Genomic DNA, 14,989 nt, shown 5'->3' on the forward strand with positions numbered 1-14,989 from the left:
CCTAGGATGTAAGCCATCAGGTCCAGGTGATTTATCCGCCTTGAGTCCCATTATTTTACCGAGTACCACTTCCTTAGTGATTTTGATCGTGTTTAGCTCCTCCTCCCCCCCCCCCCCCCCCCCTCCAACATAGCCCCCTGTTTGTCCAGTGTTGGGATATTCTTAATGTCTTCTACTGTAAAGACTGATGTAAAATATTCATTCAGTGTTTTTGCCATCTCCATATTTCCCACCATTAATTTCCCGGTCTCATCCTCTAAGGGACCAACATTTACTTTAGCCACCCTTTTTCTTTTTATATAACTATCAGCTCCGGACCTCAGGCGCTAGGCAGGGGGAGGGGCCGGAGAGAGGGACAGAGGGGAGCAGGGGAGGGAGAGGAGAGGAGAGGAGAGGAGGGGAGGGAGGGATAGGACAGGGAGAGGACATGAGAGGGGGGACACACAGGGGCAGGGAGACCAAGCGCCCCAAAATTGCCCACTGACCGCTCATGCGCCGCCCGCCCGCCCACAGCGGCCGTCCATCAGCCGCGCAATACGCGGGGGACCTCAGCTCCGGACCTCAGGCGCTAGGCAGGGTGAGGGGCCGGAGAGAGGGGAGCGGGGGTGGGCGAGGGGAGGGAGACGGGAGGGGAGGGAGAGGACATGACAGGGAGAGGGGGGACACACGGGCAGGGAGACCAAGCGCCCCAAAATTGCCCTTGCAACGCGGGGCTCCCCAGCTAGTATAACTATAAAAACTCTTACTATCTGTTTTTATATTTTTTGCTAATTTACTTTCATAATCTATCTTCCCTTTCTTAATCAATCTTTTTGTTATTTTTTGCTGTCTTTTAAAGTTTTCCGAATCCTCTATCCTCCCACTAGATTTGGCTACCTTATATGCCCTTGTTTTTAGTCGAATACTATCCTTAATTTCTTTACTTAGCCACGGATGGCTGTCTTTTCTTTTACAACCTTTTCTTCTCAGTGGAATATATTTTTTTTGGAAGTTGTAAAATAACTCCTTGAATGTACACCACTGATCATGTATCGTCTTACCCTTTAATCTATTTTCCCAATCCACTCTACTCAATTCCACTCTCTTACCTTCATAGTCTCCTTTATTCAAGCTTAGCACGCTTGTTTGAGATCCAACCTTCTCACCCTCTAATTGAATATGGAATTCAACCATGTTATGGTCACTCATTCCAAGGGGTCCTTTACTAGGACATTTTTAATTAATCCTGTCTCGTTACACAGGACCAGATCTAAGGTTGCTTACCCCCTGGTCGGTTCAGTTACATACTGCTCAAGAAACCCATCCCTAATACACTCAATGAACTCATCCTCAAGGCAGCCCTGCCCAATTTGATTTGTCCAATTAATATGATAGTTAAAATCCCCCATAATTATTGATGCTCCCTTATTACAAGCCTCAACTATTTCCTGATTGATACTCCGTCCAACAGAGTTGCAACTGTTTGGAGGCCTATAGACTATGCCCACTAGTGTTTTTTTCCCCTTATTATTCCTTACCTCCACCCAAACTGCTTCATTATCCTGATCTTTTGACCCAATATTATTTCTCTGTATTAGTGATTCCTTCCTTTATTAACATAGCCACCCCACCTCCCCTTCCTTCTTGCCTGTCCTTCCTGATTGTTAAATAACCTGGTATGTTTAATTCCCAGGCATCGTCACCCTGCAGCCATGTTTCTGTAATGGCCACAAGATCATACCCATATGTAGTTATTTGTGCCATTAACTCGTCTATTTTGTTACGAATGCTACGTGCATTCAGATAGAGAACTTTCAAATATATGTTTTGTGACACTTAGTTCCTGCTTTTGCCCTTTTTATTACTTTACCTTTTACTCCATACCTTCTGCCCCTTTCTGACACGCTCTGGTTTTTAATTTCCCCACTGTTACCTAAGTCTATGACCTTCTCTGTTGTCATTTTTATTACTTACTCTCTAGGAACCTCCCCTCCCTTCCCCCCCCCCCCCCCCCCCAACTAGTTAGTTTAAAGCCCTCTCTACAGCCCTAGTTATATGATCCGCCAGGACTCTAGTCCCAGCACTGGCCAGGTGAAGCCCGTCCCAACGGAACAGCTCCCTCCTGCCCCAGTACTGGTGCCAGTGTCCCATGAAGCAAAACCCATTTCTCCCACACCAGTCTTTGAGCCACGCATTTAACTCTCTAATTTTATTTGTCCTAGCCAAATTCGCTCGTGGCTCAGGTAATAATCCAGAGATTATTACCCTTGAGGTTCTGTTTTTTAATTTGACCCCTAGCTGCTCATACTCCTTTAACACAACCAGCTTCCTAGTCCTATCTACATCGTTTGTACCAACGTGGACCACGAGAACTGGATCCACCCCCTCCCACTGCAAGTTTCTTTCCAGCCCAGAGGAGATGTCCTTAACCCTGGTACCGGGTAGGCAACACTGCCTTCGGGACTCTCGCTCTCGGGTGCAGAGAACTCTATCTATCCCCCTAATAATACTATCCCCTACCACTACAACATTTCTATTTACTCCCCCCTCTTGAATGGCCCCCCGTTCCACGGTGCTGTGGCCAGGTTGCTCATCCTCCCTGCAGTCCCTGCTCCTGTCCCCACAGGGAGTAAGAACCTCGAACCTGTTGGTCAAGAGCAAGGGCTGCGGCTCCTCCAGCTCTACCTCCTGGATCCCCGTACCTGCCTCACTCGTAGTCACACCGTCCTGTCCCTGACCATGGGCTACATCTGAATTACTTAACTTCATAGGCGTGACCACCTCCTGATACGCAAAGTCCAGGTACTTCTCCCCCTCCCTGATGTGTCGCAGTGTCTGAAGCTCAGACTCCAGCTCATCAACATGGAGCTGGAGTTCCTGTAGCAGCAGACACTTGTCACAGACGTAATCACCGTGAGCCTCAATGGGGTTCACCGGCTCCCACATCTCGCAACAGTAACACATCACCTGCTCCATTCTATGTAATTAATTAAATTTTTTATTGTTAGTTATGGACACCCTCTGCCCGATTTTAGATGCTAATATCCCCTTTAATTAATTGGATTTAAATTAAATCAATCCCTCTAGTTACACCAGTTAAGGCCTTGGTACACCACAGCAACCTTAAAAACTATAAACCACAGACTTAAAGTTTTAAAACGAGAGAAATACTCCAACCAATCACCTACCTGTTTTGTGGTGATGTCACACCTTGAATACTTTTTACCTCTCTCCTTGCCTGAGATTGGAGATTGGTGAGGCCTACCCGAGCCTCTGGGGCCTCTTGTAGTCGCTCTGCCGCGCTGCTCCGCCTCCACCCGCTGCCGATGCCGCACTGAGGCCTACCTGAGCCTCTGGGGCCTCTTGTAGTCGCTCTGCCGCGCTGCTCCGCCTCCACCCACTGCTGATGCCGCACTGAGGCCTACCCGAGCGCCTCGAAGTGCAGGCAGCAAGAGGAATGCTACCTTTGCTAATGGGTACAGTTTCACTTAGTAAAAGCATCCTTTTACTTTTATTCTGTGCCCCAATGCTCAGAGGCATTGTTAATGGCTCCCTTTGTTCAGGCACTGTCCCTGTCCATTTCAAAACTGCCACCATCATCCCATCCTCCAAAACCTGCCCTCAACCCATCTGGCATCTCCAACCATCACGCTATCTCTAACCTCCCTTTCCTCTCTAAGGGCTTCACTTGCGTTGTCACCACCCAGCTCTTTTGGCATCTCCCCTAAAACTCAGTTTGATTAATTTCAGTTTAACGTCCGCTCTGCTCAACAGCACTGAGATGGTCCTGGCGAAGGATATGGGTGACATCCTCTGATTGTGGCGTGTTCATCTTGCTTGTCCTCCTCAACCTGCACTTGTGTGGCTCCACTCCTACCTGGCCAAATGTAGCCAGTGCTTCTCCAGCAATGGGTTTCCTTCAGACCTCTGCAAATTCACCTCCCGAGCCTCCCAAGAACGCATCTTTTTCCCTACTTGGTGACATCAGCTGTAGACACAAGGTTGACTTCCGTCTATACATAGTAAATGCTCATGTACTGCTCCGCCATGTCCATCGATCCCAGCACTACCTCTGTGCTGTTGGGCTGTATGACATTAAGTCATGGATGAGTCAAAATTTCCTCCAGCTGAACATCAAGACAACACACTTTTTTTTCAGCCCCCAGCATAAATTCCACACCATCGCCACTGAATTCATCCCGCTACCCATGTCATTCATTCAGGCCGAACCAGACCTCAAAACTTTGGCATCCTGTTCATTCCAGAGCTGAGCTACAAACCCCATATCCTATCCAAGGCTGCTTGCTTCCACCTCCACAACATTACCCACTTCCGTTTCTACCTCGGCCCCACACTACTGTAAACCTTATCCACGCTTTTGGCACTTCCAGATTCGATTTTCCCAATGTTATCCTTGCAGGCCTCTCTCCCTCCATCAACATCAACTTGTCCAAAACTCAGCTGGCTGAATCCTGTCTGGCACCAAGTCTCACTGGCCTGTCATTTCCATCCTTGATGGACCTACATTGACTTTACATATCCCATCTTTTGGCTACCTCTCCTAACTCTTCTACCATGGCTTGGCTCTTGCATCCCTGGATTATTTTCATAGAAACATAGAAGATAGGAGCAGGAGTAGGCCATTCGGCCCCTCGAGCCTGCTCCGCCATTCAATGAGATCATGGCTGATTATCCAAACTCAGTACCCTGTCCCTGCTTTCTCCCCATATCCCTTGATCCCTTTAGCCTTAAGAAATATATCCAACTCCTTCTTGAATATATTTAATGAATTGGCCTCTACTGCCTTCTGTGGTAGAGAATTCCACAGGTTCACCACTCTCTGGGTGAAGAAATTCCTCATTCTGTCCTAAATGGCTTACCCCTTATCCTTAGACTGTGACCCCTGGTTCTGGACTCCCACGCCATCGGGAACATCCTTCCTGCATCTAGTCTGTCTAGTCCTGGTAGAATTTTATAAGTTTCAATGCGATCTCCTCTCATTCTTCTAAACTCCAGCGCGTATAAGCCCAATCGACCCAATCTCTCCTCATACGTCATTCCTGCCATCCCAGGTATCAGCCTGGTGAATCTTCGCTGCACTCCCTCCATGGCAAGAACATCTTTCCTCAGATAAGAATAATAAAAGCATTATATAAATCCCATTTGTTGTTACAGTTGAGTTCAACTCTATTACTCTTGCACGTTCTATAACTGTAGAGTGGGATTGACAGAGGCCTGAATAAAAAAGGTTGCATGTCTTCGCTCTGGCAGCTGCACAGGTTATTTAAAGGGGGAGAAAATACATTTTCTTTTTGGAATGTATTTTTTAATTAATTAGGGTGTTAACCTGTATTTTATTTCAAGTTTGTTTTCTTCACCCTCTCCAGCCCTTGTTGGCATTTCCTGGGGTATATGCCAACTTCACCCAAGAGCTCCGATGTCCTGCTCCCAGGCTTCTACTTGTGTCTCTACTGTTGTAGTCACTAAGTATGCAAGACAATCCAGTGACTATTTTCCCATCCCTTCAGTGCTTTTCCCTTTGCTACAGCACTGCACTGGCAGATCATTAATGCAAGGCAATGTCTAATATTAGCTGAAACTCCAGTGTACTGGTCCAAAAGAAATGAGGGATAATGTTGATGCAAACAATGCTGCAGGTGTTTAAACTAATCCCTTTGAAGCAGCAACATTGATTGTAAAGTGTAGTAACTCGCACTTAATTACAAGAGTATTGAAGCTATGGGCTCTGATGTTTATCCTGTCTAAGATCAAGATTTATGATTACATCGCGTAACTAATAATTAAACTTTGGCACATTATATAGTGATTAAGACCTAGAAATTCTTATATATATTTTCCCTTTTTTTTTAATCCACACTTTCGCCTGGGCTTTTTTCTTCCCTCCCATGTGGCAGCTGTCCATCATTCTGCCAGGGCCATTCACACTTCATCCAGAGCCAACCTTTGTTCCTTGAATATCTCTTAATGTCTCTTAATCTCTCCTGCTTTCTATCCTACCTCTGACCTTCCCTTTTGTTCTTTCATCCCCTCCCCCTTTTCCCAGCCCCCACTTGCTTTAAAATCTATTCCCGTTCCTGCTTTTTTTCCCAGTTCTGACGAAGGGTCTTCGACCTGAAACGTTAACTCTGTTTCTCTCTCCATGGATGCTGCCCTGGCCTGCTGAGTTTTTCCAGCGTTTTCTGTTATTTGGGATTTCCAGCATCCGCAGTATTTTGCTACCTTATAGCTTCTTTGATGGCTGCTGAGTTTATCTGAGCCATGCGGATGAGAAGGTCACAGATTTGACCTGCAGTCTCTGCGCGTTAACTAATCTCAGTCGAGCAGGGGTTGGGCCTGCTGACACTCACTGTCACAAAGCTCCCAATGGAATACCAGCCACGTGGGTAAGGTACCAGAGTATCGCCAATACCTATTGTGTACCCAACAAGAAATTGGTGCCTTCAGGGCAGCGGGGGAGGGGAACTCTGCAGTTCTGTTATAACCAGTAACCTGCTTCTAGCCATCTTACTTTGCTGTCAGATTTCAAGACTGTTCAACTATACCTTTTTGTAATGGAAAATTAGGATACTTATGAACACTCTAGGCTAGGATGTAGGGTTAAATGAAAAGCTGTTTTTTCTACTTTAAAAAAAAATCAAATCTCAGGATTGTGGGATGAAATACCAGTAAATTTTCTATTGCACAATTCTTCTGTATTTGATTCGTAACAGTTATTCAAATCTAAAGTGTTTCATTACAGCAGAGCGAAATAGATTCAGCATTTTATATTTCAGTTTTACTGTGCTTCAGTGAATGCCTGATGACCTGAATCTTGCACAAGCTACAGATGGTTCTGAAATTCTTGATGCAGCGATTACTCAATTCACTCTGGTGACGAGCTGTTAATGAAAAGATTAGAAAGGGTATTTCAGTTCCTTTTTGCACGGTGATCTGCAGTGTTAAACGTATGGTGAATTGGGTTTCCGCCTGACCTTTGTTTTCAGCCCTCTGCAGAGATTCCTCCAGGGTGCATTGTCATTATTGCAAATGTTCGCAAGATAATTACAGATGAAGAAGGTCATTCAGCCCATCTTGATCTCATCCGTCCAGAAACATCTTGCAGCACCCCCCTTAAATGATTCTAGGGTTTTCACCTCCATTACTCCATCCAAGTCATAGTCATAGAATCCAGAAAGAGGCCCTTCGGCCCATCGTGTCTGCGCCTGCCATCAAGCCCTAGCTATTCTAATCCCATTTTCCAGCATTTGGTCCCGTAGCCTTGTATGCTATGGCATTTCAAGTGCTCATCCAAATGCTTCTTGAATGTTGTGAGGGTTCCTGCCTCTACCACCCTTTCAGGCAGTGAGTTCCAGATTCCAACCACCCTCTGGGTGAAAAAGTTTTTCCTCAAATCCCCTCTAAACCTCCTGCCCCTTACCTTGAATCTATGCCCCCTTGTTATTGACCCCTCTACTAAGGGGAAAAGCTCCTTTCTATCTACCCTATCTATGCCCCTCTTAATTTTGTATACCTCAATCAGGTCCCCCCTCAGCCTTCTCTGCTCCAAGGAAAACAACCCCAGCCTGTCCAGTCTTTCTTCATAGCTGAAGCGCTCCAGCCCAGGTAACATCCTGGTGAATCTCCTCTGCACCCTCTCCAAAGCAATCACATCCTTCCTATAGTATGGCGACCAGAACTGCACACAGTACTCCAGCTGTGGCCTTACCAGCGTTTTGTACAGCTCCATCATAACCTCCCTGCTCTTGCCTTCATTAGCCGAGGCATAGAATATAAGTATCCCATATGCCTTTTTAACCACCTTATCCACCTGTTCTGCTGCCTTCAGGGATCTATGTACATGCACACCAAGGTCCCTCTGATCCTCTGTCTTTCCTAGGGTCTTACCATTCATTGTGTATTCCCTTGCCTGGTTAGTCTGTCCAAAATGTATCACCTCACACTTTTCAGGGTTAAATTCCATTTGCCACTGTTCCGCCCATCTGACCAACCCATCTATATTGTCCTGTAGCCTGAGGCTTCCCTCCTCGCTATTTACCACCCCACCAATTTTCGTGTCATCTGCGAACTTGCTGATCATACCTTTTACGTTCACATCCAAATCATTAATGTAGACCACAAACAGCAAGGGACCCAGCACCGATCCCTGCGGTACTCCACTGGACACAGGCTTCCAGTCACAAAAACAACCTTCCACCATCACCCTCTGCCACTAAGCCAGTTTTGGATCCAATGTGCCAAGACACCCTGGATCCCATGGGCTCTTACCTTCCTGACCAGTCTCCTATGCGGGACTTTATCAAAAGCCTTACTGAAATCCATGTAAACCAGATCCACTGCACTACCCTCATCCACACACCTAGTCACCCTCTCTCAAAATTCAATCAAATTGGTCAGACATGATCTTCCCTTGACAAAGCCATGCTGGCTATCCCTAATTAATCCTTGCCCCTCCAAGTGGAGACTAATTCTGTCCCTCAGAATTTTTTCCAATAATTTCCCTACCACTGATGTTAGGCTCACTGGCCTGTAATTCCCTGGTTTATCCCTACTACTCTTCTTGAATAATAGTACTACGTTAGCTGTTCTCCAGTCCTCTGGTACATCCCCTGTGGCCAGAGAGGTTCTGAAAATTTGTCAGAGCCCCTGCAATCTCCTCCTTTGCCTCAAATAGTAGCCTGGGATACATCTCGTCCGGGCCTGGGGATTTATCCACTTTTAAGCCTGCTAAAACCGCTAGTACCTCCTCCCTCTCGATGCTAATTTGTTCAAGTATATCACAGTCCCCCTGCCCGATTTCTATGTCCACATCGTCCTTCTCCATAGTGAACACAGATGCAAAAAATTCATTTAAAACCCCACCTACATCCTCTGGCTCTACACACAGCTTGCCACTTTGGTCCCTAATGGGCCCTACTCTTTCCCTAGTTATCCTCTTGCCCTTAATATACTTATAAAACACCTTTAGGATTTTCCTTTATTTTGCTCGCCAGTGTTACTTCATGGCCCCTCCTCGCTCTCCTAATTTCTTTAAGTATCCCCCTGCACTTTTTATACTCCTAGGGCTTCCTCTGTCTTTACTCCTTTGTATCTGCCAAAAGCCCCCCTTTTTTTCCTAATCCATTCTAATTTGTGGTGGTCATTCTGTTTGAAGGAAGCATGCCTTGATATTCGCCCTAAATTTGCCTTTTGTTAGTTTGAACTTATTTCCTCTTGCCCTAACATTGGAATTTAAAGTAATTTTCCGGGTTTACCTTTTCCATATGCTAAACTATCTTGTATACCTCTAGGATCACTTATTGGACACCTCTTTTCCAAGCTGAAATGTCCAATTTCTCCAGTCTTTTATCATAACTCAGATCTCTGACACCAGGGATCAGCCTATAACTCTTCCCTGCACTGCCTCCAGCACTTGATCACCTCCCTTGTGTCCAGAACTGGACACAGTACTCTTAAGTAACAACAGAAAATGCTGGAAATACTCAGCAGGCCAGGCAGCATCTGTGGAGAGAGAAACAGAGTTAAGTGTTGTTTGACCAGAACACTGCACTGTTTGATCATGCCTTTACCTGACTTGTATTCTACTGTTTTAGATATTTCGTTCAACATTGCATTGGCTTTGGTGATTGCTGCTCTGTATTGATTTGACATGTTTGGCATTGAGTCTAGTAAGACTCCAAGGGGGGTCTCCGCTTCATCCTTAGCCATTTCAACACCATTGTTGCCTATTTTTCCTTCCTACATCCAGCACTCTACACTTGTCTGCATGAAATTTCAGCTGTCCTATTAATACCCACATATTTGTTTTATCCAACTCGTTCGGTAATTTTCTGATTCCACGGCTTGTTCCAGTTTGGTATCATCAGCAAGTTTGATCACTTGACCTTGAGTTTGAGTCCAGGTCAATGATGTAAATGAGAAACTGTGGTGGTCTTGACACTGCTTCTGATTGGACTTTGTTGTTGGATGGGTGGGTGGGGGAGAAACCTTGATAGTCTGTTGCAAGCTATAGTTCAGGATTTGGTAATAAAGAAGTGTTTTATTGCTTCTTTTGGGTGACAAATTAGGTGCTGAATTAAGTGGTAATTTGTTTTATTTGGACCACATTGTGGTGATGACGTTAATGGTTGTCACTTAGATACCTGGTTTATATAACTTTTTTCCCCCCCTCTCCCTGAGGGTATCAACAGAATTATGGATAAAACAATGAAAAAAATGTTTGAAATCTGGCTTGCTTAATGTGGTATGTTTTTTTTATATATCTGACATGGTTTGGAAGGATTGTGTCTGATTCTTATCGTGGCTTTTAAACCATTCCTAAATAATTTTCCTCATCTACTGAGAAACAATGAAGAAATCAAGTGATTGAGTAAAAAGCAAAAGAGAGTGCAGCTGGCGAGAATTTGTACAGAAGCTGCAGATATGTGATTCATGAGGGAAAACATTTGAACTGTTTTTATAATTACCCATACTGGATGCTGACCACTTAAACCTTTCATCTGCCTTGTTAGCTGTTTCCTACCCTTTCCAGTTCTGTTATTTCCAGTACAACAACAACACTGCTGTTGTAGATTAGGTTCATGTGTACTTCATGATTCTTGGCCCCTCATCCTAATTGGACAAAACTCTTGGTAAAATTCCTAGGAACGGAGTCTAATTTGGTATAAGCAATGTTCCTTGGGTTATCCAGAACCCTTCCCATAAACCCTTGAGGGCTGAGCAACCCAGAAATGAGAACAATACCGTCCTATCTTCCTCCCATTCAGTAGAGAATTCATTCTGTAATTGTGGTTCCCGGTTCCCATTCTGAATATGATTAGTGAAGTGAAAATAACAATTGCCTCATTCCATGTTTGAATCTGGGTGGGCCAAAAAAAAATGTACAGTATTTGCTGAAATTCTTGCAGAGCAATCTTTGTAGAACAAAAGGCACGGGGCCTTGTTCAGATCTAGGCCTCCAATCTCTCTCCCATGTGCCAGTTTTAGGCGTTTTACAAATGTTTTGTTGAGAAGTCTCGGGTTTCAGCCTTTCAGATGTGACAACTGGGGAAACTATTAGGAAAAATGCAGTAAGCGAGACGAGTTGATAAAGCAGAATTCAATGCTTGAAAAATAACATTTGAAGTACCCTGGGTTAAATGCTTACGAAAAAATTTTTTTAAAAAGGGAACTGCTGGAAAGATGAAATAATGTCATAAAATGCTAGAAATACACAGTCAACCCGTAAAAGGAAAAGAAAGGTTGCGACGTTTTAGGTGTGTGCCCTTGATCAGAACTCAACCTTTTGGCTTCCGTGCATTGCTTGGGGTCATTAATACTACAGGAAACTCTCGATTTACCGGCATCTAAATAACCGGAAATCTGTGTTAACCGGCAAAATTCAGGTTCAGGTAAGTTTTACTTCATATTAGTGGCTGTTCCTGGATCTGTGGCTGTGTAAACAGGGTTCCTGCACTTGTTGCTCAGCAACAGGGACGCTTGGTCTGTGGCCAGGGTTCCTGCACCTGTTGCTAAGCAACAGGGAAGCCTGGATTTGTTGCTGTGTACGGAGCTCTCGTACCTTTTACTATGCCTCTCTGTAATCTGGACTTTTTGATAAACCGGCACCACGCCGGTCCCGTCGTTGCCGGATTAAAAAAAAGAGTTTCCTGTATTAAGTTTCCTCCGGCATCTGCAGTAACTGGAATAAGCAGAAATTTCCTAATTTGCGATCTTGTATTATAAAGAGATCCTGATGGAAGAGGGCATTTCTTGGAGGAGATTCATACTTGCCAGCATTACCAGATTCAGACCCAGAGCGTGATATGTTGCAAGTCTCTCTCTCTTGGCTATTGGAGTCCTAAGTGAGAGATCTGTTTGAACAATCTCAACCTAGTTCCTGGAGAGAGTGGGCCCCAGCATAAGAACGCTTACAATTTGGTCCAACCTGATAATAAACTTGCAATCACACTGCGAGGTCGTAAGGATAGCTTGTGTGAAGTGAAGAACATTGCACTGGTGCAGGAAGCACAAGTAGTTTAGGATTAAAGCGCAGTGTTCAACTGTGGGGGAACTTTATTCTCCAATGGGTTGTGATGTACTTGATTGGGAATGCTTGATGCTAATGTTGAATGACATTTCCCGGCATGTCCAGTTGATCACTGCAAGAAGATCTTCACGGCAAAGCTACCGTCCTAGTTTGTTTTGGGGGGTTGGGGGAGAGAGGGGGGGAAAAGTATCCCTTAAGTGGGAGGAGACTGTAAAGGGTGACCACAACTGGAATCTTTAACGTTTGCTGCTGTGTTCTTTCTGCAGGATGATGCGCGCCAGCTGTTTGCATTGTCTGGTACTGCTGAGGAGCAGGGCATCTTGCCTGAAGATCTAGCAAATGTGATCAGGAGGCTTTGGGACGATGGTGGAGTTCAGGCTTGTTTTGGTCGATCCAGAGAATACCAGCTCAATGATTCTGCTGCTTAGTAAGTCTTAAAAGTATATTCCTTTTCTTTTTGCTGCCTCCATTTGGGTTTGGCTCCTCGATTGACTAAAGTGAACTGCGGAATGTGTGTGTGTGATGCCTCTGTAGCTGACGTTTGCTATGTCTTTGATCAGATCTAAAGCAAAATGCCCAACATTGGTTTGTTTTAGTGATCTCTTGTAAATGTTGCATTGCTGCCAATGTAACCCTTCTTGGCAACCTTTGGGAATGCATTTAATTTTATCTCGTAACCACAGGTTTGGCTTAAATGTCTTTTCAATCTGTCCAATTCCTGTATCAGTGCAATCCTTAAAGCATTTAAACCTTTTTGGCTATTTTTATATTACTTGCTCTAATATTTATAATTGGAGGATACATTCAAGCATTTCTCCAGATATTGATCATTAGCTGTGAGAGAAATTGAATGAATTCCCGTTGAAGGGAAAATGTGTAGTTTTTGTGGGAATACTTACTATAAAGTCTGGGATGCTGTCAAGGAAACTTTTATCTATGTCCCCAGAAAATGGTAGCCAATAGTACTATATATTCCAGATAACAGATCCCAAATAGTAATGAGAGAGACCGATAGGATGTCAAACTTCATAGTAAATGCTGCACTGGACTGTAAACTAAAAGAATAGTCATTTGAATTAGAAACATAGAAACATAAAAGATAGGAGCAGGAGTAGGCCATTCGGCCCCTCGAGCCTGCTCCGCCATTTAATGAAATCATGGCTGATCATTCAAATTCAGTACCCTGTCGCTGCTTTCTCCCCATATCCCTTGATCCCTTTAGCCTTAAGAAATATATCTAACTCCTTCTTGAATATATTTAATGAATTGGCCTCAACTGCCTTCTGTGGTAGAGAATTCCCCAGGTTCACCACTCTCTGGGTGAAGAAACTCCTCCTCATCTCTGTCCTAAATGGCTTACCCCTTATCCTTAGACTGTGACCCCTGGTTCTGGACTCCCCTGCCATCAGGAACATCCTTCCTACATCTAGTCTGTCTAGTCTTGTTCGAATTTTATAAGTTTCAATGAGATCCCCTCTCATTCTTCTAAACTCTAGCGAATATAAGCCTAATCGACCCAATCTCTCTCCATACGTCATTCCTGCCATCCCAGGTATCAGTCTGGTGAATCTTCACTGCACTCCCTCCATGGCAAGAACATCCTTCCTCAGATAAGGCGACCAAAACTGCACACAATACTCAAGGTGTGGTCTCACCAAGGCCCTGTACAACTGCAGCAAGACATCCTTGTTCCTGTACTCGAATCCTCTCGCTATGAAGGCCAACATACCATTTGCCGCCTTAACCGCCTGCTGCACCTGCATGCTTACCTTCAGCGACTGGTGCACAAGGACACCCAGGTCTCGTTGCACTTCCCCTTCTCCCAATCTATTGCCGTTCAGATAATCTGCCTTGCTGTTTTTGCCACCAAAGTGGATAACCTCGCAATTATCCACATTATACTGCATCTGCCCAATCACCCAACCTGTCCAAATCATACTGGAGTTTCTCTGTATCCTCCTCACAGCACACACACCCACCCAGCTTTGTGTCGTCTGCAAACTTGGAGATATTACATCTAATTCCATCGTCTAGATCATTAATATATATTGTGAATAGCTGGGGTCCTTGGGACCGATCCCTTCGGTACCCCACCAGTCACTGCCTGCCACTCGGAAAAAGACCCTTTTATTCCAACTCTTTGCTTCCTGCCTGCCAACCAGTTCTCTATCCAAGTCAGTACCTTGCCCCCAATCCCGTGTGCTTTAACTCTGCACGCTAATCTCTTATGCGGGACCTTATCGAAAGCCTTCTGAAAGTCCAAATACACCACATCCACTGGTTCTCCCTTATCTATTCTACCAGTTACATCCTCAAAAAATTCCAGTAGATTATTCAAGCACGATTTACCTTTTGTAAATCCATGTTGAATTTGTCCAGTCCTGTCACTGTTTTACAAGTGCTCTGCTATTACATCTTTTATGATGGACTCGAGCATTTTCCCCACTACCGATGCCAGGCTTATAATTCCCCGTTTTCTCTCGACCACCTTTTTTAAACATTAGCTACCCTCCAATCCATGGGAACTGTGCCAGAGTCTATAGAATTTTGGAAGATGACCAGCAATACATCTACTATTTCTAGGGCCACTTCCTTAAGTACCCTAGGATGTGGATTATCAGGCCCTGGGGATTTATCGGCCTTCAATGTCGTCAATTTCCCTAACACCATTTTCCTACAAATACTGATTTCTTTCAGTTCCTCCCTTTCATCAGACCCTATGTTCCCCGACATCTCTGGGAGGTTATTTGTGTCCTCCTTTGTGAAGACAGAACCAAAATATGTATTTAGTCAGTCAGCCATTTCTTTGTTCCCCATTATAAATTCACCTGATTCTGACTGCAAGGGACCTATGCTTGACTTCACCAATCTTTTTCTCTTCACATATCTACAGAAGCTTTTACAGTCAGTGTTTATGTTCCCTGAAAGCTTACTCTCATACTCTATTTTCCGCCTCTTAATTAA

At 44.6% G+C, this 14,989-nt stretch overlaps 1 protein-coding gene across 1 annotated transcript in view; it reads left to right on the plus strand.

The window, feature by feature from the left end:
* gnai2a (guanine nucleotide binding protein (G protein), alpha inhibiting activity polypeptide 2a) overlaps positions 1 to 14,989 on the plus strand; it is a 254,199-nt gene that overhangs the window by 122,392 nt on the left and 116,818 nt on the right. Inside the window, exon 4 of the mRNA XM_086001979.1 lies at positions 12,292 to 12,452. Within this exon, the coding sequence (XP_085858105.1) occupies positions 12,292 to 12,452 (161 nt within the window). The remainder of the gene's footprint in view (positions 1 to 12,291; positions 12,453 to 14,989) is intronic.

The sequence above is a fragment of the Somniosus microcephalus genome, chromosome 11 (assembly GCF_052327205.1).
Source record: "Somniosus microcephalus isolate GS21.2 chromosome 11, FLI_Smic_1.0, whole genome shotgun sequence".
Lineage (NCBI taxonomy): Eukaryota > Metazoa > Chordata > Chondrichthyes > Squaliformes > Somniosidae > Somniosus > Somniosus microcephalus.